The 27,569-nt window shown below is 40.4% G+C and overlaps 1 protein-coding gene across 3 annotated transcripts; it reads right to left on the bottom strand.

The window, feature by feature from the left end:
* Window positions 1-193: 193 nt before the first annotated feature.
* ANXA11 (annexin A11) lies at window positions 194-27,285 on the bottom strand. Of its 3 annotated transcripts, none has more exons than XM_071748336.1 (15): window positions 27,133-27,285; window positions 15,932-15,992; window positions 15,045-15,169; window positions 13,292-13,669; window positions 12,696-12,783; window positions 11,753-11,847; window positions 11,199-11,312; window positions 10,029-10,119; window positions 9,832-9,911; window positions 9,670-9,726; window positions 8,678-8,762; window positions 7,856-7,951; window positions 5,459-5,517; window positions 3,844-3,966; window positions 194-925 (listed from the first exon to the last, which is right to left on the bottom strand). In XM_071748336.1, the coding sequence occupies exons 2-15, from the start codon at window positions 15,981-15,983 to the stop codon at window positions 866-868; spliced, it is 1,503 nt and encodes a 500-aa protein (XP_071604437.1). In that variant the 5' UTR covers window positions 15,984-15,992; window positions 27,133-27,285; the 3' UTR covers window positions 194-865. The 3 variants fall into 3 exon arrangements, with proteins under 3 accessions (XP_071604437.1, XP_071604438.1, XP_071604439.1); XM_071748337.1 differs by having other exon boundaries at window positions 15,932-16,005; window positions 27,149-27,226; XM_071748338.1 differs by having other exon boundaries at window positions 13,624-13,669; window positions 27,133-27,193.
* Window positions 27,286-27,569: the final 284 nt, after the last annotated feature.

Below are 27,569 nucleotides of genomic sequence, written 5' to 3'. Positions count from 1 at the left end.
AATAGCTACAGATTTTAGATCATGTAGAGACAGCTGCTCATCAACACACAAATCCCAAACTCTTGTCCACACAAATATTTGTGTAATTCAGTGGGTTCCAGAAGAGAGCTTTTATGGAAAAACTAAGTTACCTTAAGAGTCATCAATCACATGTAAATCAACATGAACACCAAAAAGCACAGTTTGCAAAGAGTTACAAGATAGACAGCTTTAATTTCATAATTTCTTCTTAGATACATATATTTAAGGCACAATCCATAACTATAGAATTTTCACTCAAGCACTGCCTTGTGACAGCCACTCTAGTGAATGAAATGTGAAACCTTTCTTCCTTCAGAACAACCAAGGAAAGGAAACAGAACTTGTCAAAACTCCTTTAGAACTGTCTTGACTAGACATGAAAACTCAGGGCTATTCCCTCCACATACCATGGAGTTTGCTAGCATGAAACCAACTCTGCACACAACATACAGAAAACTTGCATTAAAATGGCCCATAATGTTTACACAAAATAAAGCTTTTAATCAACAACTGTGATTTTTGTTCCATAAACCAAACATATTATAACAGCATAAGATAAGCAGAAGAGAAATAATGACCTGTCATTCATGGATTTCTAGAAATACTACACAAAATCCTGAGCAGATGGCACATAAGCTTGACATTTCCAATTTTTTGGCATTTATTACCTACTATTTTTGACCTGAAGGGAAGATACATGCAAGACTATCTTTAAAAATTTAATTGCTTTAGGAGAAACAGGTCATTATGTATTTACTTTTGGAGGAAAAATAAAAAATAAAAAGAAGCTCTAAAGAAAAACCACGAAAATAGCAGCTTTCTAAAGAAAAGCTCAATGCTCCATTTAGTCATTTCCACCACACAATTTGAGTAGGATTTTCCTGTAGTCTCCTGAAGTGTCATCCTGGAAAGAAATCCAGAAAAAAAGACAAGTTGAAGACCTGTGCTTTGAAACAGAGAAGAAGAAAACACTTAAGTATCTTAAGCACAATATTAACAACCTGAGAGATGAAGCCAAGGCTGAAAGAAAGCAGGTGTTAACTTCTTAAAAAGTATAAAATTAAAAAGTCTGCTAACTGGAAACCACTGTAATACACACACAGTAAAAATGTCTCCTTCTATAACCAGAACTGGAAGTGTTTCTGGAGACTGTCCTGGCAAACTGAATTTGATAGACCACTTCAACTATTTACCTGACAACAGTTCAGTAAAAAAACTCACACTGAAAAACTGTCTTCCAGAAAAAGGTATGGAAATATGGAAAAATTCATACAGAACTCCTCTTTCTTGCAGTCAACATAGATATTTTTCCAGGGGCGACAAGTGGAAGTTTGCTCTTTATTATGTTCAAATGTTAAAACCAAGGCCCTGATATCCAAAGTTCTAAGCTGTGTTTACTTCCAATATTTAGAGAACATTTCTTTCACATTGTGGGCAAAGTCACTATGGGTGCAGACACAAACATGCACTGAAAAGATTGAAATATTTCATAAATATGAAATCACAAAGCTGAATGACAACCATTCCCTAGTAATTGCTCATTAGTAACAAGTTTTGGTTGATAAGGTTTGCAAACCCTTTCCACAGAACAATTTTGGCAAGTGCATTTATCCCATCCTTTACCTTCAGGCATGACTGAAAACTTTTGTCCAGATCAAAATTATTACAATAGTGACAAAGTGACACTCCTGAAAAATCAGGATAATTCCTGTGTAGGTGGACAGGTGGAAAACATACTCCAGTTTATACTGAAAGGAAAGAACTGCTCTCCATGGAGGGAAAAAAAAAGGGGGGGGAGGGAGGGAAAAAAATTAAGAACTTTCTTTCCAAAGTCCAAAGATATTTTTGACCCAACTTTTACAGAAGTAGAGTGTAACTGTGCACATGCATGCCTCATATTTATTGAAACCAAGTTTTGAGTAAGTTCAGCCCATTAAATGGCCTCTTTTACAACAGTAAAATTACTTTAATGCCAGATCAAAAACAAAAACAAGACAAAAAAGAATAATAGTGACACAACACAGCTTTCCACCAAGGTGCCACTGTTTTTTACTGACACACTGGTGACCACAGGCCATGTAACTCTGTAACTACTGCGGCAGAAGCACATCTTCACTCCAGAGTTACACACCTCAAAAAAATTCTGCTAGGTGATCCTCTGTGGCAGAAAGAACATAAGGATTATATAGTTTCTGGTGGAAGGCTCACATCAAGACCTTTTGGCACACACTACCTTTTACTACCTTTGCAGGATTCCTTCCAAACACCAAGTGGCAGCCCCTCAGTGTCAACAGCAGAAGGAATAAATAGGGACTTCAGAGATGGCACCTTCATCAGAGGGCACCTTCATCAGATGGCACCACTCACCCTCCTCCAGCTCTCACTGCCCTTCTCATGGGCCTGGCATCCTCTTGACCATTGCTACAGCTGCTCACAGCAGTAGTAGGATGGATCCATGCTACAGAATAGGTCTAAAATCTTGTTTTTTCAAGAGAAAGAGGAGGCCATCTCTGAAAAGTGTATTAGGAGCTTTAAACTCTTTCAGCACACATGAGGCAGAGCACCATGGTTACCCATTTGGAGGACTGAAGTGGTTCCTACAAAATCATCTACAGAGACTGGGACAGAGACCAGACTTAAAACCAACTCTCTGAAGCCTCTCTGGCCCAGTTTCCCACTGGGCTACTCCAACCCTGATGGAGCAGCAGTATTAAACACCAGCCAGGCAGGCTGGCAGCAAAGTCTTGTGGTTGTTGTTTTTTTTTAAAACTGGTTGGAAACAGAAGTGCTGAGGTAATAACAGGCTGACTCCTGTTCCTACCTCTGCTGTCAGAGTGGTTCCAAAGAATGGTTATCAATATGGTGATAGGTGCTTTATATACATAAGTATAAATGTAAGTATAAATATAAGTATAAATGTAAGTGTAAATATAAGTATAAATGTAAGTGTAAATATAAGTAAGTATAAATGTAAGTATAAATGTAAGTATAAATGTAAGTATAAATGTAAGTATAAATGTAAGTATAAATGTAAGTATAAATGTAAGTATAAATGTAAGTATAAATGTAAGTATAAATGTAAGTATAAATGTATAAATATAATTATAAATATAATTATAAACTATATAACTATAAAAATAAATATAAAAATAAATATAAGCTATAATTATAACTACAACTAAACTACAACTACAACTAAACCACAACTACAACTAAACCACAACTACAACCACAACCACAACTACAACCACAACTACAACTATAACTAAACTACAACCACAACTACAACTATAACTAAACTACAACCACAACTACAACTATAACTAAACTACAACTACAACTCTAACTAAACTACAACTCTAACTAAACTACAACTCTAACTAAACTACAACTCTAACTAAACTACAACTACAACTCTAACTCTAACTACAACTCTAACTCTAACTACAACTCTAACTCTAACTACAACTCTAACTCTAACTACAACTCTAACTCTAACTACAACTCTAACTCTAACTACAACTCTAACTCTAACTACAACTCTAACTCTAACTACAACTCTAACTAAACTACAACTACAACTACATATAAATATAAGCTGGTTGGTTGTCTTTTTTCCCACCTCTAGCTCATCCAGCCCCTCCACAAAAGCCAGTGCTGCCTGTTCTCAGGCACCTCAGCCTCCACCCTCCTGATGAACTGCAGCAAAGCAAGCACAGCCAGCTATCCCCAAAGCAGGTAAGAGCTCTCCAGCTTCAGGCTCCATGTTCTACCAGCAGGAAGGATGCCATGGCAGGGAAGGTAAAACTCTGAGTGCCTTACAGTGATATCTGAGTAGAGGGATCTGCCATACATCCTCTTGTATTCTGCACGTATGTCCAGGAGGTCAACCTCGCTGCGGGACACCATGATTCTGATCAGAGTTCTGTCTTTTGTTCCTGCCCCCTGGAACAAACAAAACAGCAATATAATCCATACAACAATATACTACAACAATATAATAATAATTAATATTAATATAAATAATAATATAATATGTTAATTATGTGTGGAAATGCTGGATGATACGGCACGAGGAAAGAGGCAAAATCAAATCAACCACCACCCCAGAAATGACCAACTCTTTACTAGCATAACCCATTAATTCCAGTAAATTTGGACAGAGCTTGGGCTATTGTGGTTTAATAAATTAAATTTACTGGTAGGACACTAACAGTGATTTCTCTGCAGAAGAACAGTTTGAAAAAAATACAGGGGAATTGCCAGAGGGACAGGAAAGTTTGGTGAGTTTCATGGCCTATTTATTTCAGCTCCTCCATGCTTAAAAGATATCAATTTCAATGAGTCTTAAGCATATTTATTTTTTTACCAAGTGGAGACCTTCATTTAATCTATGGCTGTATACAACTTTTTGTTTAGTGATTCAAATTACCCAGGTTTTCCCAGCCTTTTGTAATAATGACTGAATCCTGTCAGTCACCTGCCCACTGTAAAATGTAATACCTTCAGCTGAATACTTCATTGCAAGTCTCTGGAAAGGCATTTAAAAAAATAAAACAAAACAAACCCCCCCCCCGAAAAAAAAGGAAAAAAAAAAAGAAAAAAAAAAAAAAAGAGAAAAGAAAAAGAAAAAAAAAGAAAATAAAGAAAAAAAAGGAAAAAAAGGAAAATAAAGAAAAAAAAGGAAAAAAAGGAAAAAAGGGGAAAAAGGGGAAAAAGGGGAAAAAGGGGAAAAAGGGGAAAAAGGGGAAAAAGGGGAAAAAGGGGAAAAAGGGGAAAAAGGGGAAAAAGGGGAAAAAGGGGAAAAAGGGAAAAAAGGGGAAAAAGGGGAAAAAGGGGAAAAAGGGAAAAAAGGGAAAAAAGGGAAAAAAGGGAAAAAAGGGAAAAAAGGGAAAAAAAGAAAATAAAGAAAAAAAAGGAAAAAAAGGAAAAAAAGGAAAAAAAGGAAAATAAAGAAAAAAAAGGAAAAAAAGGAAAAAAGGAAAAAAAGGAAAAAAGGAAAAAAAGGAAAAAAGGAAAAAAAGGAAAAAAGGGGAAAAAGGGGAAAAAGGGGAAAAAAGGGAAAAAAGGGAAAAAAGGGAAAAAAGGGAAAAAAGGGAAAAAAGGGAAAAAAGGGAAAAAAGGGAAAAAAGGGAAAAAAGGGAAAAAAGGGAAAAAAGGGAAAAAAGGGAAAAAAGGGAAAAAAGGGAAAAAAGGAAAAAAAGGGAAAAAAGGGAAAAAAGGGAAAAAAGGGAAAAAAGGAAAAAAGGAAAAAAGGAAAAAAGGAAAAAAGGAAAAAAGGAAAAAAGGAAAAAAGGAAAAAAAGGAAAAAAAGGAAAAAAAGGAAAAAAAGGAAAAAAAAAGAAAAAAAAAAAGAAAAAAAAGGGGAAAAAAGGGAAAAAAAAAAAAAAAGAGACAAACTGCACTATAAATTTATGCATTTTGTCACAGGCCATACCTTCATTGCCTTCTGCAATCTCTCTGCAAAAAAGGCCGGTGTATTCTTGAGGCACTTGACTGCAAAAAGACACAGTGTTACAGAACTCAGATATTCACCCTCAATTACAGCCCACAGTCAGTTTTTTGCGCTTGCCCTAGACAGTTACATGCTCTAATTTCACACAAACAAACACTTGATACAATGCAGCTTCCATTCCTTCAGCTGGCCACTGAAATTATTTTTAATCCGAATAGTAGCTGCAATAAAGTTAAAGAATTTACTTCACTTTGCAGCTCAAAACAAACATTTCCATCACTAGAAACCATTTAGCATGAAGAACTCCTCATGAATCTTTAAAGTCTAATGACCAGATTTGCCTAAAAAGGCAAAAGAGAGGATGGGGAAGAGGCAGAAGGCTTGGAGGAACACACAGTGGTGCTCCTGGCTTTCTCCTAATTTTTGGCCATGCATCTGCAAGGTATGAAAAATTCAAGTCCTGCCCTAACAGAAGCTGGGAAATTCCCTGTGATAGAAAACTCACCCTTACTTTAAAGTTAACTATGGTTTTTTTTAGTCACAAAGTTTACCAGGACTCTCGAAAAATTCTTGACATGTCTATTTAGTAATGCCTGCACTTTTTATTTATTTCATTATAACAGTTCATTAGCAATCTGGAAGACAAAAATCTAAATCAAATTATCATGTTAATCATGATAATGAAAGAATGCTCCAGCACTCATCAGAATTAAAATATATCAATCCTACATTGAATGCCACAAGTAAAAAAATCATGCAGTCTATGGCCAACTACACAGAAAACAAACCACACCTGACATAGTTCATAGCACAAAAAAGGCAAATCAATACAGAAAAAAAGAAGTAAACCTAAAGAGGGATTTCAAGGCAACATAAGTTTCTCTACTGGAAAAAGTACTTTTCTGCACAGGAAAATGCAGATGAAAGAGGAGTTCACCACACACAGTTGGCAATGATGCATTCATACACTTCAAAAACAAATGACAAATGAAATGTTTGTTGGCTTATCACTCAATTTAGCTAAAACAACACACTTGCACTTTAGGATGTTTGAAGATGTTATTGTAAGTTACCAGTTGTACAATCCAGAAAGCTTTAAAGAAAGCAAAATTAAATATTTTCAATTAGAAAACCTTTTCTTTTATCCTGAAAATAAGGTTCACAGAACAAATGATGTTCATTGACTGGTGTGTATATATAGAAAAATTAAAAAAAAAATAAAATCAAAAGCAAAAAACCCAAACCAAATTCAATACAGGAGTTACTCTGTGAACATTAATAATTCTCAAAAGGCTACTGACCTGTTCTCAAGCTAAGGTCCCAATTCTGAACCTGTATCTACATGGGTCCTGTCAAGTGACTGCAAAGCCCACAGTGGGAAATACTTCTTTAAGTTTTGTTTTCTAACAACACTTTTGGGGGTGAAAAATTGTGAATCCTGAAAAAAGTCTGCAAAATCTATCACACCAACAGAGCTGGATGTAGTTTGGGTCATTAAAATACCACTATGGTACAGCTTGGCCAAGTGGAGTAGCAACAATAGTTACAAAGTTCACAGATGCACAAGACAGGAGTGAAGAAATTCTAAGTAATAAACAGAAAATGAAATGGAGGTGTAAAAAAAGCAGCCTTGTCTAATAGTTGAGAGACAAAAGACAAGAGCTATGAATAAATCCACAAATTTATCTAGAATAAAACATCCCTAATAGAACTACTACACAACTTGAGGCCTTGTGCCAATCTCATGGAAAATTATGGCTACGTCCCAAGGATCAGAGTTGAGGTGAGAGTCTTTACTTTCTGGAAGTATTGAGGGCACTCAGAGATACAATAAAGCTGTGACAACAGGAAATGTGGAAAAAATAACCCTGTTGCAATAAATTTAAGTTTTCTTTCTCCTCAAAAGAGGCAGAGGTAATTAATTAGAGAGTTAATGCTGCATTTTGCTTGATTCCCAAAGCTGTCCCAAAAACTCCATATTCTCACTCTGCAAGTTGGAACAAGTTTTCACCACTTTTTAAACAATGCCAAAAACAGGTAACAACTATTCTCTTCTCACTTGAACATGTGAAATTGCAATTTTGCAGCACCTGAAATAAAAACTTTATCTGTCATTTTAAGGTGAATGAAGTGCCCTGCATTCCTAACCACGAGTTATCACAGAAAGTTCAACACAAAAAGCAGAAAAACTGGAATTATATGTAGGCAGCAGGTGCCCGGACGGTGCCCGCCCCGCCTGTCAGGCGGGGCGGGCACCGTCCGGGCACCTGCTGCCTACAGTTATTGCTAATAACACCCTTAGCTGGAGTCAGAGATGCCAGCACCTCAGCCACTTGGGACTGGAAAACCAGGAATGAAGGTGCTAAGACAACAACATACCCACTGCCAGCATTCCCTTTTCCAGGTCTCCAGACATTTCCCGGCAAATGCTTTTTTCTATGTCCCGGTTGCACATCCTCTGGTACTCACTGAAAACTGTGAGGGGGAGAGAGAGATTTCAGGGGTCAGCCTCACAGAAAGAGGTGGCACTGGTGCACACTGGGTGGCTTCACTTCAATCCCACTTCTCAACTTGACACTACAGGACATTCAGGGAAGTTTTGGGGTGTCCAAGATTAATCCTGTGTTATCGACCTTTTTTATTCCATTTACACGGCACCACGCTCCTTCCAGCTTGCCCGAGTCTGTCCTTACTATTAAAAACCTAGAAACCACTGTAAGGGAAATACTGAAAAGTCTTCTAGGAAAGATTTCAGTGTCAATAAAATTAAGAAAAAAAACATTCACATTCCCCCCAACACACCCATCCCCTTCCTCTCCATTAGGGAGCCTCAGTATGCAGCACATTGTAAAAGTTCTATGCAGTTCCTAAAACATTTCCACATCTGATGTAACACACATTCCCTAATGAGTAAAAAGGGGAAGGAAAGAACTCCAATTGAAACAATTTCAGGTTTTCATTTCTTTTATCAGAGAAACATTTGAACATTTGACCTCTATCTGGTCTGATAATCAAGAAAGATTCTCATAACATGCAGCTCTTGTGTCCCTTTTCCCTCGGCAGAATTCACCCAGCTTTTCTTTGAGGAATCATCACAGACATTTTGCAGACAAAGGCAATCCAGGCAGAGAGTGGTGTTGCACATTTTTATCATCACATGCACCAGAAGCAAGGTACTGTTTAGGCAGAGGATGCCATTACCTGCTGTGAGGTGAGCCCTGCTCCTTGCACAGAGAATGGCATTGAATTTGGATTCATCAGTTCCCTCTCCAGCTGCATAAAGATCCTGAAAACAGAGGGAATCCACATTTCAGTACTCAGAAAAGCAGTTGAGATGAAAAACTGAGTTACAAACCTGCTTCCTTAGTCTCTCCTCCTCTTGCACTTATTTCTTAGTCTATTTACAGCTGGGAAACAGGAGCAAGCAATAAATAGCAACTAGTTCTGCCCTTCTTACAACGTGCTATGCTTACTGATGTATAAGTGCTCAAATACAAGAGCTCCAGCTGACTAAAGAGGGGGAAAAAAAGCTTTTTAAAATACCTGAAAACTGTTCTTCCCAACAGGGCCTACATCTAGTTTTTTTTTTCTGTGCCTCTAGGTATATTCTAGGACATTCCTGTCTTCCAGCTACCACATGCTACATAGAAAGCTAATTACACAGCCTTTGCTGTGACAGGAACGTGTCCAAACAATCCAGGGTTTTCTCTTTGCTTTGTGGTGAAACAGAAAACACACAAAAAAAAGTCTTGGGGCCAGAGTTGCTAGGTCCTAGTGCCTTGTTTCCTGCAAAAATTTAGAGTTCCTTATAAAATACACAGGCTAATGCAGGTTTTGAATAAATAAAATTCAGTCCTCATAAATATCACCTCAAATAAATTTGGACCATTCCCCTAAGAAGCAGCACAATGGAGTCACCCAACACCTGGAAAAGCCAGACAGCTGATAGAATGAGATTTTTTAAAAAAAACCCTAATTTATGGATTCTACTCCCAAGAGCTTCATCTCTGTAATGGAGCTACATGGCTCTAAGACTTTGTTAGGGCTTTTCATATCAATTCATCCAGTGAAATATCACACTGTAGCAGGTGAAGGTACAAGGTGCCCAAAAGTAGGAGTAAGGAGAACTTGCAGAGTCAAATTTCAGAATATTGAGTTGCCATATTTAGAAATGATAAAGAACTTCTACTGACCTGCACATCTTTTTGGACAAGAGACATGTCAACATTATTACTCTCATCTCTGTTGCCCTGAAAGAATTTGAAGATACAAAAGTGTTACTGGTGGGCCTTATAAAATTGATTTTGCTTTATTATTAAAACCACACACACCCAAAACTTTGGCACGTTAAGTACCTGAGCAAGTGAAATTAAAAGCCTCTGGAAGTGTCCAGATGTGTCACTTTTTATTGCTTCCTCCAGAGTTTTCTTAAATTCTGGAAGAGAAACACAGTGATGAATGATCATACACACCTGCTCATTTCATAAATCCATATTGCCAATCAGTGGTTAAAGAAGAATGAAAATTTTGATGGAACTGTAACAAATCCAACCTGTTCCATAGACCCTGTTGAGTTCCTGAATATGCTCATTACTGCGAGAAGCTAAGATCTCAATGAGACAATTTTCATCAGTTCCAATGCCCTAAAATAAAGCACAAGAAGAAAACACACTTCAGATTCTTATCCTAATTCCACAACCTAGCATAGAAGAAATATAACAAAATAATACCACAAAACCAAATTCAGAATATAGCAAAGTCAATAGTTTAAATGCTACTTATGACACATTTCCAAGACACAGATATATATTAAAGATAGAAATGAAAGAGATCACTAAAATAATTATGAAGATAACATTTCATTTTAAAATGTCATACTTCACATCAGATTAAAGGCATTTTAATTTTTTTTTCTACCACAAAAGATGAACATATTAATTCTTTTAGGGAACTTTCACTATTTAATAAATGACAGTTGCAACTACAATACAGCTAATATAATTTCATCCTCCCATCTACTTTCAGATTGCAGCCAAAGGATGTGTAAATAAACATAATGACTCAGTAATGGAAACATTTAAACATTGCCTTGAAATGCAAATGTCTGACCTGTTTTTGCTCTAAATACCACATGTTTATAGAGTTTGCTTAAAGAGAAAGCAGACAATACTTCTATAGCATTTTAGAAAAGGTTCAACATGGGTTAGAAAATACACTTTTGAGATGGGGGAAAAGATAAAAAGGTACCCAAAATCTTAATGAATCTTATTTTCTGAACTATTCTTTAGCACTGAGTGTTAAAGTCACTGGAAACTCTAAGCTGAGATGTTCTATGATCAGTTCCATCACAGCTCAAAGCAAAAACCCAGCAACAAAGATGTCCCATGCAGTGGCTGCCTCAGCAGAGAGCTGTTTCAGTGGCTTACCACAGACTATGTCATACATGAACTGCAGAGACAGTTAGAACTCAGTTTCCACCTTTTTGTGCTTATTTATAATATACTTTTATTACAACATGAACCTATTCATTAGTCTTTAACCTATGGAATAACATTTCTCAGTTTCACTACCCTAGATCTCCAACAGATGGGGTACAAATCAGTGGGCTGAATATCTGGACAGAGAGCAGGAAATCTAAGTTGAAGCTTTTAAATTACTATAAAAAAAATCCATCAGCTCAAATATTTTCTTTATCTTATATATTTTCATCTCTTACACAAACCTTTATAGCTTCCTTGATTTCATAAGCATCAAACATGACAGGTGTCTTCATCATTGCTAAGATTGTCTTCTCAAAGTTACCTGACAGCTCAGACTTGAGATCCTTGATCAAATCCTAATGAGAAGCAAAAAAAAAGGAAAAAAAAATGCATACCATTTAAAGCTGACAAATGTAAGCACCAAAAATGGTGAATTTAATTAGAATTCTTTATGGGCAAGCATCAATAATGTATCTTCAACTAAAGTTATTCCACTAAACACTAAAACCTGCATGATGTAGTGTGTGTATCTAGGTAATTAAGGTCCAATTAAATACTGACTGCACCGACCAGAGTCAATGTAACCACTGAGCAGAGAAACAGCTTTTTACATTTCATCTGAACCACTGCACAAAGAACCCCAGAGAGCACCAAAGCAGAGCCCTGACCAGGCTACGCCTGGTGAACCATCTTCCCCCTTGAGTAGCTTCCTATCTTTTTTTTCCAAACACTGACTTCCAGTGAAGAAATGCAGGCTCATATTTCTTCTTCCTTCTGTTCTCATCAGGTATTTTACCTTTCCATAAGCTGTTTTGAAGGAGAGGAGGATCTGCTGCCTTTGTTTGTTTGAGCGGCTCCCCAGGCAGTCGATAATCGCCTGCTCGTCAGTTCCTGAGAAGCAGACAGAGAGCAGAGGGTGAGCAGGCACAGCAGCAGGACTCAGCTTGCTGTTTCCTTTTCACAAAACCATCAGGGTTGGAAGGGACCTCTGGAGATCACCAATTCTCCCACTAAAACAGGATCATTACACAGGAGGGTTTGGAATATCTCCGGAGAAGGAGACTCCACAGCCTCCCTGGGCAGCCTGGGCCAGTGTTTTGTCACCCTCTGAGTCAAGAAGTTTTTTTCTTATGTTTAAATGGAACTTCTCACATTCCAGCTTGTGCCTGCTGCCCTTCATCCTGTCACTGGGAACTACTGAGAAGAGTCCAGCTCTTCCTTGCACCCCCCCTTTGGATACTTGCAGCCATTAACAAGATCTCCCCTCAGCCTTGTCTTCTCCAGGCTGCAGAGTCCCAGCTCTCTCAGCATTTCCTCACAAGAAGGATGCTCCAACCTGCTCATCACCTCTGTTGCCCTTTGCTGGACTCTCTCCAGTAGTTCCCTGTCTTTCTTGAAATGTGGAGCCCAGAACTGGATGCACTAATTTGATCCTGACTCTTCCAAACCCAAGCAACAGGACAGTTATGCCTTAAATTCACCTATGGTGTCTCTCCCTGTATCTGACCACAATTTAAGGCACTATTTCCTATCACAAGAACACTAAAAAACCCCAAATAACCCCAAAGCCAAACACCAAACTCATCCCACTTTTTATGCCCATGTGCATTTCCAATCATTATTCTGATAACCAAGGACAACTCCATGTGAACTCAGCCCATGTGTCACAATGGAGCAAGGCAGTGATTAAAAGCTGCAATTCTACTTTTATCTGCAGTGTAAACCCACAGACTGCTCACCAAATCCCTTCATGGCCTTCCTTAAAACTTCTGCATCCTTCAGAGGGTCAAATCCTGGTGCATCTGTGATTGTGCCTCGGTTGCCATGCTAAAAATCAGACCAAGTTGAGTTGCACAGCAGTGTTAGTCAGTAGAAGACTCTTTTACTTCTTAGAAAGATGACCACTGTCACCATTTTTCTTTTTTGCTATTAAATTATCAGAGAAAACTCAAAAAACCTCCATCTTAAACAATTTGTTCTTTTCTATACTTAAATTATGAGAAAATGCAAGGTCAGTAAGGTTCATTGATATTAAGACTGCTGTCCAGTTAGTTGAGGTTTGAGGAAATTGCATATACAACTGCTAACAAGTTAGGAAAAGCAACTTCATTAAATCTGAGCTCACATCAGATCTTTCTTCTTGGATAATGCAGTAAAAACAGCATTTGCTCCCTGTCACTAGAGACTCCATTGCTTGCATCTGGAAAGGATCCATCCCTCCCTTCAGTTAAGCTGCTTCTCATTAATTCCTTTTCAATTTTAATATGCACAAAGAAAACTTCAGAGAAACACATACATGGTCACATCTCTAAATCAAAGCACTGAATGCTCTTACTGTTACAGGAGGGACTGTAGGCCCTGTAGGTCCTGAGTAAGGGGGCACAGATGGATTCACAGCTGGGCCTGGTGGAAAACTTGGCAGAGGCTGCTGCCCTGGGAAAGGTGCTGTTGGTTGTCCTGCATAGCCCATAGGCTGCTGACCAGGCAGTGGGGTGGGCTGGCCTGGCACTGGGCTGCCTCCATATCCTGAGTAAGCTGGCATTCCTGATGGTGGATTTCCTCCAGGTGGAAGATATCCTCCATAAGAGGGCTGTTGTCCTGGTGGAGGTTGCCCAAAGCCACCTGGAGGGATTGGAGGATAACCCCCAGGTGTTGAAGGATACATGCCTTGTGGTGCATTTGTCCCTCCAAAGGTCCCTGCCAGGTTGGATGCCTGCAAGGACAGACAATAAAGCAAGAGAGAAGACAAATGGGTTTAGTAATGGGAATTTCAATGCTTTAATCATGTGCTTAACATGATACAACCTCCCTCCCTACTAACACAGATAAGTGGTTTTGCAAAAGAACTTGGTGATAACGTGTAATACTAGTGAGCAAGATGGGAAAAAGAAAAAAAAAATGGATTTATCCACTTGACTCTTGCTTTACTATAATAATCAGCTCCCACACATCAAGAAGCAGAACCAAGACTCACACACCTGCCTCTGCATCCAGCAGTAGACACCACGCATGTGGAAGAGTGCCAAGAGCCACACATCTCTTATTCACAAATCTTATGCCACTTCATGGCAGCAACAAAAAACTCTGCTTTATCCTTTCTCCATCCATTTGGAGCTGCCTTTACATGACCACAGCATCACCTGAGGGCAGGGAATTAACTATGAGCAGCATCTGGCTGTTCTATGAAGCACTGGTAGTTAAGAACTAGTGGGAGTTCCTGGACAACATTTGGGAAGACATCTGCAGAAACTTCCAGAGAGATGCTCTGCTCCACAGGCAGTATCATCTTCCCACAGGACACACTCAGGCAGAGGAGCCAGAGCTGACATTTGATGTCCCAGAAGCTGCTGGCTGTGGGTATTGTTATGTGCAACCTGAATAATCTGTGGCTCGTTTTGACTGCTGGCTGCCAAATAAATCACTTCCTTTAATTGTTGCCCCAAAAGGCACATGGAATGTAAATGTCTCCCTACAAACTCTGCACTCATTATGCAGTGTAACAGATTTCTGAAGGCTAAATTGTTCAGGAAGTGTCACTCACTTCTAGCCTGTGCAAAAAAAGAGTAATATGGGAAATCTCTGCATTTTCTTCATGCAATCTAAAAGGTTTTACTTCCATGGGTTAAGCACCTGTCCTTACAAGTGACAGCTGAGCCCATATTCTTTTCAGGGACAAGTCATTGATACCTCAAACCACAGTCTCCTTTCTTTTTCAAAGTGGCCAAAATCCAGGAAAAAGGCAAAATCTACACTGTGTTTGTCAGCCTGAACACATTAACACAGGATACTCAGTGTTACTTGTCTCTTGCTCTGTTCGTCTGCCCAGGAAAATCCAGGTTATTTTACTCTTATGTCCATGAAGTTAGGCTCCTAAACCAATATTTAATTAGGGGTCTGCTTTTCTAAAATTAGGAAAAGCTTGCAGTAAGCATTTTTTTTCAAGAGGTAATATTGAAAGCTCAACACAAAACCAGACTACAAATAAGGGCAGAGAACTCAAGTGATAAATGTCACAGTGGCAATGCCAGAAACATATCTTTGCACTTCAGAAAGTCACAATGGAACACATTAAATGAAAGCAAACTCACCATTCCAGCCATCTGGTTGGGATTGAACTGACTGGCATAGCCAGCCACATTTTCCAGACCAATTGGAGGTGGATTTGAAGGTGGATTTGAGGGTGGATAGGCAGCTCCACCCCAAGGATTGCCACCTGAAATCAAACACAGATGTGCTGTAACAAGGAACTAAACATTTTTAAACTTATTCCTTACTTCTTACATTTCTAATGTAATGTCTGTTCAGCACTAGCTGTTTGGGAGAAGGAAAATAAACTGGGAGCAGTGCAATTATGATATAAAGAGACTCTAAAATTTCTCATCTCCCAAGTTAGCCTGCCTACCTCCACACTTCACCATACCCTTATCACTCCAGACCTTTTTTTCTGCCAATGAATACTAAAAGCTATCAAGTTCATTACCATCAACCACACTAATATCAAGCAGCAGTTACATATTTCATCAGCTTTGCTATTATAATCAGTAAATATCCTTTTTAACAGTGAATTAGGGTTAATGTCATAATTAAAGCCCTAATCTTCTGTGGGGTATGTTTTTAAATTGTGTAACTGATTTCTCTCTGCACTCATTTTCTCACCTGGTGCCTTTGAGGCTCAGTGCTGACAGGACATTGTTCCTTAATATTTATTGATTTTGGTCAAATTATGACCATCTCCTAGCACTCTGTGCTTCACTGGAGATGAAGGAAAATGGACCTTATATGAGCACGTGCTACAGCACCCATATTATACAGATCAGCAACCCCAGACAAGATAAAATAGGACATAACAAGAGAGCACAGAAAGCTTCAGTGGGTCAAGAAAACCCTCCACAGTCTTGTTCTTTGTCCACACCATCTTTCAACTCCAAACAACACCAGCACTGCAATTTCATGTTTACTTTACAAGACAACTTACCTGGGGCTGCTGGGGGATATCCACCTGCTGGGGGGTAGCCAGGATAATTCATTGCAAAGAGCTGAAAAAGATGTGTGACAGTTACTACCTGTAATGTTTCACTAATTACACCACATAATATTAACAGACATTAACAGGCAGCAGCCAAATTTTGGAGAGGAACTGCTGTCCTGGTTTGGGCCAGGATGGAGGTGATTTTCTGTCTTTTACTTTTGCTTTTAGCTAAGTCTCTTGTAAGTAGCTGCACTTGCTGAAATTAACAGCAAGTTTCTCAGACAGTGTGTGCTTCTAGGACTGATAACACTTGATGTTCATAGTTACTGCTAGAGACTGGTGTGCAGAGCCAAGGGCACTGCTCAGCTCTGAGGAAAACATTTTACCCTCCAGAAGGAATAAAGAGGTCCCACCTGCAGCCTCCTTTGGGGAGGAACAGACAAGATAGATGCCAGAATTGACCAGAGTATTCCATCCCATACATTTCATACTCAGTATAAATTTGAGGAATCACGAGGGCCAAGCCAGACTCCTGCTTCCAGCTTCCTGCTGCCTGCCCTTCCTGCTTCCCTTCCTTCACCCGGCATCCTGGAAGGATTCCATCCATTTGTCTGCCTGTGCTCCTGATCCGTGCCAGCCCTTATCTGTGTGTTCCTGCCTCCAGTTCCCAACTGCTGCCGACTCCAGGAGTCCAGCCTGGACTTTCCCAGGGCTGCCCTGCAGCCTCGGTGGTGACGTGAGAGCTATTGGGGGAGAGGGGGGAGGAACGTGGTATCCATTTTCCTGTATATTTGTATAGATTTAGTAATTTTTCCTATTTATCATTACTGTTTCATTAAAGTTGTGCAGTTCAGTTTCCAACCCATAAGTCTCTCTCCCTTATTCTCTCTCCTTTCTTTATCAGGGAGGAGAGAGAGATTAATAGAGAGCGTCTGTTACTCGGTTTAATTGCCGGGCAGGGTTAAACCCTGACAACTGCACAAGTTGCAAAGGCTCCTCCTCCCTGCAAAACCTCTTCCCATTGCCTTTTGCTGAACCAATAAACAGGGTAAGATAACTAAGTTGTATTCACTCCTCAGGCTGTTACTCATTTCTGTTACTGCTTAATTTGTCTACTTTGTTGTCAGGGATGTACTACTTGAAAATGCTCACTTTATTGCTCTATTAAAGCCTCAAGAAGTTCACAACCTACACAGAATTCTTATCAATCACAAGTAGGAAAATATCTGACAGACAAGCCCCACCTTGAAGTGAATAATCCCAGGAGATGTGTTAGGAGGCATTTAATGCAAACGTCTGCACAAGTGCAAGGTCAGAGTAAGCAGTGAAAGGGATGCACTTCGTGCTTACAGCAGCACCATAAAATAGGAAGGGTTTATAAAAAACCAAATCAGATCTCTCACAGTTCCTCTGTCAGCACAGAAGTGCACAAAGTCATCAGCTGTCAAAAACAGAAGTGGAGGATGGAAAGGAAGGACAACTAAATGAATGACAACCCAAAACTTAGGTTCCAGAACACAGAAAGCCTTATTTTACACAGAACAGCTCTCAGGAAGAATGGTAAAGGTAATTTAAGGAGCTTGTTCTAGATGAAGAAGCCATCCACTATCAGCCTTAACTTTTTCAAGGTTCTTTTTAGTCACAATTCCCAGTCTATTTTTAAACTGCTGAACAAACAGTATCCCTTTCCTTTCTTTCCCCTCAAGCACTGCCTTTTGCATCTGGCTTGTTTTGCTGTTTTGGATTTCAGCTGCAGAGTTTTGGGCTGGGTTTGGGGTGAGAAGAGCTCTTTTTGCATGATTGTTTTCCTTTTGCATAATCATCTTAAGTTCCCTTCTTGGTTTGCATGGCTTTTTGCATAGCAACAGTGGAATGGAAAAACTCACAAAGAAAACCAAACCAAACCCAACCCAACCCAACCCAACCAAACCACAACACCAAAAAACAAACAAACAAACAAAAAAAACCTATAAAATCTTCATTTTATTTAAAAATTGTTTGGAATTCATGCTGGATGTATGCATTAATATCTAAAAAAGGGAGAACTGAAGAAAGTGCAATGAACAGAGCAGATTAGATGTTGTAACCCTACCTTACTTTCACTCCAGTATTCAAGTGTGACAGACTCAATAAATAAGTGAACCAAGTTTTCTAGAACTAGCAAAGGTGTCTTTACCAATAAGCCTGTAAGAGGTGCCTTTTACTGGAATACTTTTTCCATGCATGCAAATTTAAGTACAATCTTTCCTTTTGTACCATTTGTTCATTCCCTACCTGCCCTGCAAACACAAGTGTGAGGTTCTCCCTTTCCTCTTCGATGTTTTTTAATGGAGTTCACAATCCACTCAGCTCCACACTTGATGTTCAGCTGGGAAACTTGTTAAAGTTTGACAGAATCAGGCATGAAATTAATAACACAACCATCACAGACCAACTCTGCATATTTAATTGTAAGAACAGACTGTAGTTTAGCTAACATCAGTCTGTTTATAACCACATTGTACCTGAAGGGTAGAAGCTCACTGAAAATTTTGTATCAGTGCTTGCAAGGTGCTTTCCATAACATGGGAAATGTTTTTACTGCATTCCCTTTGCCTTTTGTTTATCCTTGGTTTCCAATGAAATCTTTCACAGGGCTGTCTAGGAGTTTTAAAATAGCTTAAATATCAAAGCTGCTGCTGGCATTTATTTTACCACCTCCACACAGATCAAATGGCATTCAGGACCATGTTAAGACAAACCTAAATATTCAAACAGGTTCCAGAGTGATTCCTGAAGTTCTAAACAACAGTTCTAAACAACTAACAACTGTGACAACACCACTACTATTAACACTCACTCTCCTTCTGGAGAGAGAAGAGTCTGCTATAAGCAGCAGCACCCTGTATCAGACCAGCTGCTACAGAAACAGCCAGTTTTGGGTTACACAAGTCCTTTTCCACGTGACTTAGCTTTCTGTAATTTTTTGTTTCATATGCAAACACAGTGCCCAAGACCCTCAGCACCAAACCCAACATACAAGAAAATTCCTGTGCAATAAGCATGAGGCAGCATAAACTCTACACTCAGCACTCACCAGAGAGAGCAAATGTATTTTTCTGGGCATGCCCAATGCATATTTTAGGTTAAGATTTGCTCTTCTCTGTGGTTCTTTTCCATGCTAAGATAAATCTTGGGAAGCAGTCTCGGATGGTCATCCCTGCAGTTTAGAAAAATAATGGATTTTTACTTTTGACTGTTCACTGATGCTAAGTCCTAACATAAAGAGCATAAAGGTGGCAGCAGATGGATGGGGTCTTTCCCTGTGCTCTAGAGAGACAAAGTCCCAACAGGAACAAACCACCACACTTCACTGCAGCTTTACAGAACATGAAAGAGCCAAACACATTAATAAAGTAGATGCAAATTAAAGTTAAAAAATCCCATCCAAACAGCACTGGCAAGATACTACCTGCTGTTACCAAGCAAGGACTTAACACCCGAGGCTCATGAGACCAAAAGGCCCAAACTCAACATTTTTGATGAGAGCTGAAAGCAAAACACGGATCCTTCTCCCCTACTGGAAAAGGAGCAGGCAGCTCCCACCTTCCCTGGCCCTTTCCATGCTCCTAGCAGTGGGCACACAGGGATGCTGGGTTGCTGGAGGGAGGTGTCAGGTCCTGACCCCAATCTGGGAAGGGGTACAAGTGGCACAGCCCAGTACCCAGGCTGCCACCTCCCCACCCCACTGCCACCTCCGGGCAGGTATGGGGGCAGGGGAGGGGAAAGGGGCCAGAAAAAAAAAAAAATTAAATCAAGAGAAAGCAGCCTGGTACTTTAGAACATTGCTAAGAAGTAATTGGCTTTCCCTAATAAAACATAGCCATGATATTTAAAAAAAAAAAAAACCAACAATAACCAAGAAGCAAACAAAACAAAACCAAATTACTCATCACTAAATAAGCCAATGAAACCACCACAATTCAGATTCTTAGCATGCATAATACTTATCAGTCAAAATGGACATTTTTACATATAAATTGTTCCAGCAAAGGAATTATTTTCTTCTTCATGTCCGACCAAAATTATTTTTTATTTATTTATAGATTTTATTTTAGCTTTATGTGCAATACTGTAAATGCAATATTGAGAGGAATTGCTAAAAAAATACTAAGATGCATTTTTCAACAAAGCTTCAAGGCACAAAGGCTTAGAGGGGAGTATTTTGTGCTGGAGGATGGGAACCAAGAGGATAGGCATTTTTCTTAGTGGAGATGTTTGCTTGCTTTTAATCCTATGTAGAATGTTCCTTTCAAATTAAAAAAAAAAAAATTAATTAAGCGAGCTTTTTGGCAATTAAAGCTAAGTTTGAGAATAATGGCTAACTTCATCACCAATCTCACAAAAAAAATATTACCATACATATAAAAATGTTCTACTTGGTTCTTTCAAACACTGCATTTACACAGGGCTTGTCCAAGGGGAATTTTTCCCATAGTGGTCGGATCCCAGGAAAATTAGATCCACATGACCAAAAACTTCCCTGATCACCACCTCTTCCACACTTCAACCAAGTCTCTGCTGTTTGCCATTTCTCTATCTTGGCAAATATGTTTAAGTTACCCTTCCCAACCAAAAGTTTAACCTTTTACCCCTTTAAGTTAACCTTCCCAACCGTTCTCCCAGCTTTGTCTTCACCTTCTTCCCAAATCTCTCCTGCTCCATCTACACCACTTTACTAAAACTGTGACTGATGAAAGGCACTTGCCTGCTGACAATAAAATGGTGACACAGGTGACAGAGAGGAGGGAGCAGAAGTCCACCCTGCTGCACAAACACCATGTGGGAGGATACAGGAACAGCAAGCTCTGTGTTTGCTCATCAAAGAAGCTTGTAAAACGAGGAGGAAAAAAAAAAAAAAACAAAAAAACCACACACAGAAAAAAAGGAGTGCCTTGGAAAAACTACAGAGCAAATACTGTTAAGATCCTCTCCCCATTCTCAACGTTCACCCTGGAGGTCAGCCTCAAAACTCTAAATAAATATCTAAGGTTTCCCTCATGCAATGGACACTATCTCACTGAGCACTGCAAGCCACAAACTGCTCAGGCTCTGGAGCAATTTCTCATTGCCCTGGAAAAGCTAAGAGTGAAGAGAGCTGGTCATAAGAGATTAAATCCATGACATAAATTCAACAGGAATTGAAAACATGCTCCTCTAAGCCACAGCATAGCAGAAAAGCACCAGAGCTGGAGATATTTAAAACAAAAATAGAAATTACAGCAGAAGTAAAGGGCAACGTTTTAAGCCTGCTAAAAAACTTCTGCTTCAAGGTGCACTAGAAATAATCCAGCAACTGCATTCACACCCATTCCTGGAATTTATTTAGTGGCTTCTGTTCAAGCCAAGGTCCAATAACTTGAGGGCAAAAAAATAGGAAAACACCATGACCTGTACTTGTTCAAAATCATTTGTCTAATTATGCCCATTTCCCAGGGAACACCGAGGAAAGTGAAACCCTTGGCCTGCACTCTTCCTTCAGGTTAATTACCAGGATGTAGTACAAAAGGCTGCCTAAAGCTATAAATTATAAAACCTGCTCCAAGACTGATCCCTGATGATGAAACCAGCAGAATAGAATCTATCACTGTAAAATTTGCAGAAGTTAATTGGGACATCATCCCCATGAAAGACAAGGATGAGCCACAGCCAGCAGCACACCAGCTAACTGGTATTTTACCTGCCTGAGCAAGATTCAGCTTTGACTTATGCTTGGCAGCACAGAAGTTGTTCTGCCCTGTACCAGGTGTAATATTTTTCATCCTGACAGAAAAAAAAAGCCCTGCAGTTTGGTTTTGCACTAAGCTTGCTGTGCACATAAGTCCCTGCCTAGCCTTCCTTTCACTAAAAAAAAAAAACAAAAAAAAAACCAAAACCAAAAAACAAGCCTCATTTAGTAGGATGGATTAGTAGATTCCCTTTGTATCAGCCAAAACTCAGGAAGCCTTTTTTACACTGAACTTCTCACTCATAGTTTGCCTTTAGGAACCTCTTCTCACCTTCATCCAAAATGCATATTTTAAGAGCAGTAACACATCCATTTCCTACCAAAAGATGTTTACTCTAAACAAAATAAATTAAAAAATAATCACAATTCATAATAGACAGCAAAAATGTTTGGGGTCTTTTTTTTATACAAAACTATCAACTTCAACTGCTTGCTAGCATAAATAATTCAGGACACTGCCCTTTTTATGATCCTTGTAACATGATAATATAATAATAATTATTAATAATACTTAAATATTTTATTGAAAGATAATTCAGCTTTTTTTTGTTTTGTTTAACCAGACTGGGGGGTTGTGGGGAGAGCATCAGCAAGGTAGCACTGACAAGCCTCAGTGAAAAAAAAAAAAAGCAGAGTATAAGAGAGATGCTGTGTCCAACAGAGAATGGCTGAAAGAGAAGATGGACCCATGAGCCACAACCCAGCTGTATGACTGTTAAATTAACATTCATATAATTGATAATTTTCCATGACAGAAGCATAAACCACAATTTTAAAGCCACACCCTGGAGGAGATGCTAACACGAGGTGATCATGTCATGGGTTCTAGACAAAAGGGCAAATAATCACACTGCAATTTGCAGACTTTAAGCAATGCAAAGTTAAAATTTAAAGCCCCACAATTTAAATTACATGGAATATTAGCCCACTTCAAATATTTTATGCTGTTGAACAGTACTTAAAGTGTTGTTTGAACAGCATTAGAAACACTCCAGAAATGTGTGAGAGTATATGAGCAAGGTAACATTCTCCAAGAGGGTGAAGCAATTGCTTTGATGGCACCTGCACTAGTTTAGGGTTGGTATTTCATAGAATAATTTTGGTTAGAATGGATCTCTAAGATCATCTCGTTCACAAGAAATTTCCCAGATGACCTCCTCTGATTTACAACTACTGCCTTCTGTTGCTTTCATTGATTAGTGAGAGAACAAAATAAAAATGACACCACATTCAGCTGAGACCTGGGAAGCCAGCAGAGGGTAATTCTGATGGATGACAAAAAGGATGACAAAGTTGTTTTTTTTAACACCTAGTAACAGTAATCAGCACCTGCCATGCCACAGGAGCAAACTGGGACCAAAAGCTCCACCAACCAACCAGTGGCTAAACAGAGAGAAATATATTTCTGTACTTGGTTTTATGGCCCTTTGTCTTAGGAGTCCAAACAGCACCTGGGGGAGAGCATTCAGTCCCATTCAACATCAGTGACTTTTCTGGGAAGATCACAGATCTCTTTGGGTTTACATATTGGTGTCTCAAGGCAGGAAAACCCAAAGAATTGCTTGGGCTCTTGAGATCCATGTGCAGCAAAACCAGGGGTTAATTCCCAGAGGTCAGTTTCACTTTGACTCTGCTCTGGTTCCAGTGTTTCTTTGTAGCACACACTCCTGTAATGTTCTCTTCAGAATATTTACAATACAAAGAGTCAAAACATGTATGGCAAAAACAGATAAATACTTTCCTAACAACATAGCAAACAAGAAAAACTTGAACATGTTTGAAGAAATAATAGTGGAATGAGGTTGGTCTATTTCAAACTCATGATTTGTCACATAATTTGTTGCAAAAAACAGTCATGCTATAAATAGTCTGAATTACGCTCTCAACTGACTAATGCTTCAAGGATTTTATACTCATCTATTTTAAGTTCTACCGTGCAAGAACAAATTTTGACATCATCAGTACAAGTCAGGGGAAGCAGATACTAATTACCCCATTTCACCAAGGGCACTCTGCTGGGAAACCCTATAGGATTAAAGCAGCACCGACACATTCAGTACTCAAAAACAGTTACTAGAAAAATACCTAATCGCTCATTTCACACCACCAAGCTGTAATCAGGCTGTGCCTGAAGGGCAGAGCCAGGGAGCAGCCCTGCTAGGAAGGCTCCAGCATTGCCCAGCCCTGGGAGGCAAGGAGAACAAAAGGACAACAAAGGTTTTCCATGAGGTCCTCTGCCTGCTACATCTGCACTGTTTGGAGCCAAATAACACCAGGCTGTCACAGTGACAGCTCCACAAAGACAGGCACACTGTTGGCACCTCCATGGGACTGTAATTAAAAACTGTCTGGAGCTCCCTACATTGTGCACAAAGCCACCAGGCTGACAGCTTTTGGGATTCCCCTGCTGGAAAACAGGTTGAAAGTGTGAGCTTGCAAGTGATGGTAACTTTCTCATAAAGGTGAGAGCTTTGAGGCTTGCTAGACCCCCACACAGCTGCCCAACAACACTAGGGAGGCTGTTACTTGTCAGTGAGCAAAGGGTGCTTTGTTCATTCCTGACTGCATAAAGATACACTGCTTTTGAGTGAGTTAATTTATTTTTTACAGGAATTGGCTTATTCAAGACAGAACCAATTTAATCCAGTAAACCAGAGAGCCAGGTATTCCGTGAGAACTGGAAAAAAGCAAAGGTAAATGAAAGCAAAACTATGACCTTCACATTTAGTCTGTATGCGGGACCAGCAAACTTGAACCCTTGAAGCTTATTAGTGAAACAGAAATATTTTCCCCCTTGAGTCCTAACATTTGTAAAAGACATTTCATCTCCTAGCTAATGGAAAACTGTGTATTTTCATAACACTGGTTACAGTCTCTTGGAGGCACAGCATCAAGCCCTCACTTTGACCTCTAACTGCCTCCAGGCTTGCCCCATCTGGGAGGTAACTTCCTATCAAGATTTTGTAGTGAGGGCTGATAAAAATCTGGAATAAACATGGTGCAACAATACAGGTAATACACTCTAAATATTTATTGCTGCATTGCACGGCCTGGCATTCTTCCCTGCTTGAGGAAACTCAGCATTTACATGAAACACAGCTGCTTTCAAATGAACTTACAACAGCAAAAGCAAAGGGACCACCTCGGCTTCTGTGTTGCCATCACAGGACCATAATCATGCAGCCTCAAAGGCTTTGCTACCTTCTTCAAAAGCAACTCAAAACAAAAACAAGAATCCCTCCTTTTATTCCAATAGTTTACAGTTTAAAAATACACCCAAGAAGAAATGCATGCTTTGAGGTAGCAGACATAAACCTACAAAATAAACACAATAAATTACATCAGTGCTGCTACTCTGTTGTATACTTAATTCAGGGTAAGCGATTTGAGGCTGACAGAGAAGTTTCCATGGATGACTACACAGAGCCTTGGCTAAAAATAAAGGAAATTTCTGGTTTGCAAAGAACCCTGCGATTTCTGTAGCCACCATTAAACCACCTGGCCTTTTTTTATTACATCCCTGCTTTAAGTATACCTTTTCTAACCCTACATCACTATCACAGAACTAAGATAGTTCCTATCTTATTCCTGATTAATGCAATGTTACTGAACAGACCCTCTGGATGCTCCATCTTATGAAACTTTCTAGAGGTCTAAGAAACAGCATTTCCTGTAGCCTTCAAACCACTCAAACTTCTTGAGTTAACTTTTTGTAGTAGATCAGATTATGTATTTTAGGCTTTTATCTAACACTACAGTCTATATATTTTTTTTCCTTTAGTATACTGTATTGAACACATAACTATCTCCAGGAAATATCTCCAGGCTCCTGTGGTTTCATTATATCTTTTAGTGACTTCTGCCATTTCACAGAATTTCCAGTCTGACAACTCAAACATAAAGGACAAGCAAAAGAAGTCATGCAGCATATGAACGTGATGGCAACCCCAGAAACTATACCCCAGCTTCACAGAGATGTTTTGGCTTCTAACTTCATGCTGAGGTCAGGTCAGAGGAAGGTATGTAAGTACGACATTTGACATAGACATAAAATCATCAGGCCCTTAAAAAAAATCCTGCTCAATTTTTGTTATATGTAGTACACCATATTATAATACGGTGCTTTGGAAGCTGGAGGGGAGGGGGGAAGAAGTGCAGGACAACAAAATTCAGCAGAAATGCAGCAGGGACCAGGCCCCAGGCAGAGCTGAAAGCAGTACAACCTATCTGCTGCATCAGTGGGAGGAGAAGTGGTCCGCGTGACTCTTACAGCAGCTCTAAAAACAGGAAATTATAGAAATAGCCAAGCTTTGGGAAACCTTTCCTGAGCTCCAGCTGTACAGCAGCCATACACTGCTGCTGCTGTTCCTCTACCTGCTCCAGCAGACTCACTCAGCAGAAAACACTGTGCTGGGGGGGTATCAGGGAATAAACCCCCCGAAATCCCACAGCAGCCAGCCCTTTAGGTGCATAAAAACCTATTATCCACTCCTTAATCGAAACACCAGCACTTTTCATTCCTGGCAGCCTGCTTCCACATCTTCACCTCAAGTCTTCCAGTCCCAGCGCATCTGCTCCTATTTTTGGCTGAGCTTCACCCTTCCGAGAAATCAGAAGATTTCTCCCTCAACCCCTCCGCCTCGTCAGGAAGAAGCTTGCAGGAACTGTTGTTTATCTGATCGTCGAGGAAAAACTCTTCTAAGAAAATACTCCCCAGTGCTTCCCCAGGAACAGGCTGGTTACAGGGAAGGGCTTCACCTTGCTGAACACTGAAGGGTTTGCTGTTTTCTGTCTTATGTGGCAAAAGCATAGCAAGAATTTTAAAACTGCCGGGTTTTAAACACTTTTAAGTATGCGCAGCAGTAGTAAAATATACTACAAGCAGTTCGAAGAGAGGCCAAGTTTGGTAATAAAAAAGCGTCGTGCGACAGCTCTGACGAGACTGTCGTCTTCGGCTTTCTCTCGTTAACCACACACACCAAAATTACAAGTTCAGGAGAAATTGCGGGCAGAGGCGCAGGACCCAAGGGCAACTGGAAGAACAAAACACTCATTTTCCTCAGAAACCACCTCAGAAACAGGCGCGGCTCATGATCAACTGCGGAGCTACCGCGGAACAACACCTCCCCTGGAAACAGCTCCAGGGCCCGCGGCTGGTACAATGCCTGTCACCCCGGGACCGTGTCTGTCACGCCGGGATCCTGCCTGTCACCCAGGGACCCTGCCTGTCACCCCGGGACCGTGCCTGTCACCCCGGGACCGTGTCTGTCACCCCGGACCGTGTCTGTCACCCAGGGACGGTGTTTTCTCCCCGCCTCCCCCCCCCCCCCCGAGGACGCCCCGGCTGCTGCTGCTGCCTCATCCCGGCAGCCGCCTGACTCCCGGGGACACCGGCTCGGCTCACAAGTCCCTCTCCCCTTCTCCTCCAGCCCCGTCCTACCGAGGATCCTCAGGAGCCGCCGCAGCCGCCGCCCCTCCTGACAGCTCGGTCGCCCTAGGAAGGGGTGGCAAGATGGGAGGAGGAGAAGGAGAAGGAGAAGGAGGAGCCGCTCCGGCCGCCGCTCCTTCCGCCCGCCTCAGCGCTAGGGAGGGCTGGGGCGGGGAAATACCGGCCGAGCCCAGGCTGTGGAAAAGCTGACGGGGCCCGGGGAAGCCGTCCCGGCCGGGGAAGCCGTCCCGCCCTTTGGAGCAGCTGTTCCGGGCAGGAGGGAAGGCAGACGGGGCCCGGGGCCGTGAGGGAAACTGCGTTCCTCGGCGACCGCCTTGGCTGGGCCTACGGGGAGGGGGGCGGGGGGAACGCCCGGGGTTGGGCGGCCAAAGGGTGAGAAGTTGTTGAGTTCCACAAAACAGGTTTGACAAATAAAAATAAAAAGGCGA

Source organism: Heliangelus exortis, chromosome 7, assembly GCF_036169615.1.
Source record: "Heliangelus exortis chromosome 7, bHelExo1.hap1, whole genome shotgun sequence".
In the NCBI taxonomy this organism is placed as follows: domain Eukaryota; kingdom Metazoa; phylum Chordata; class Aves; order Apodiformes; family Trochilidae; genus Heliangelus; species Heliangelus exortis.
This window is presented reverse-complemented; position numbering and strand designations above follow the sequence as displayed.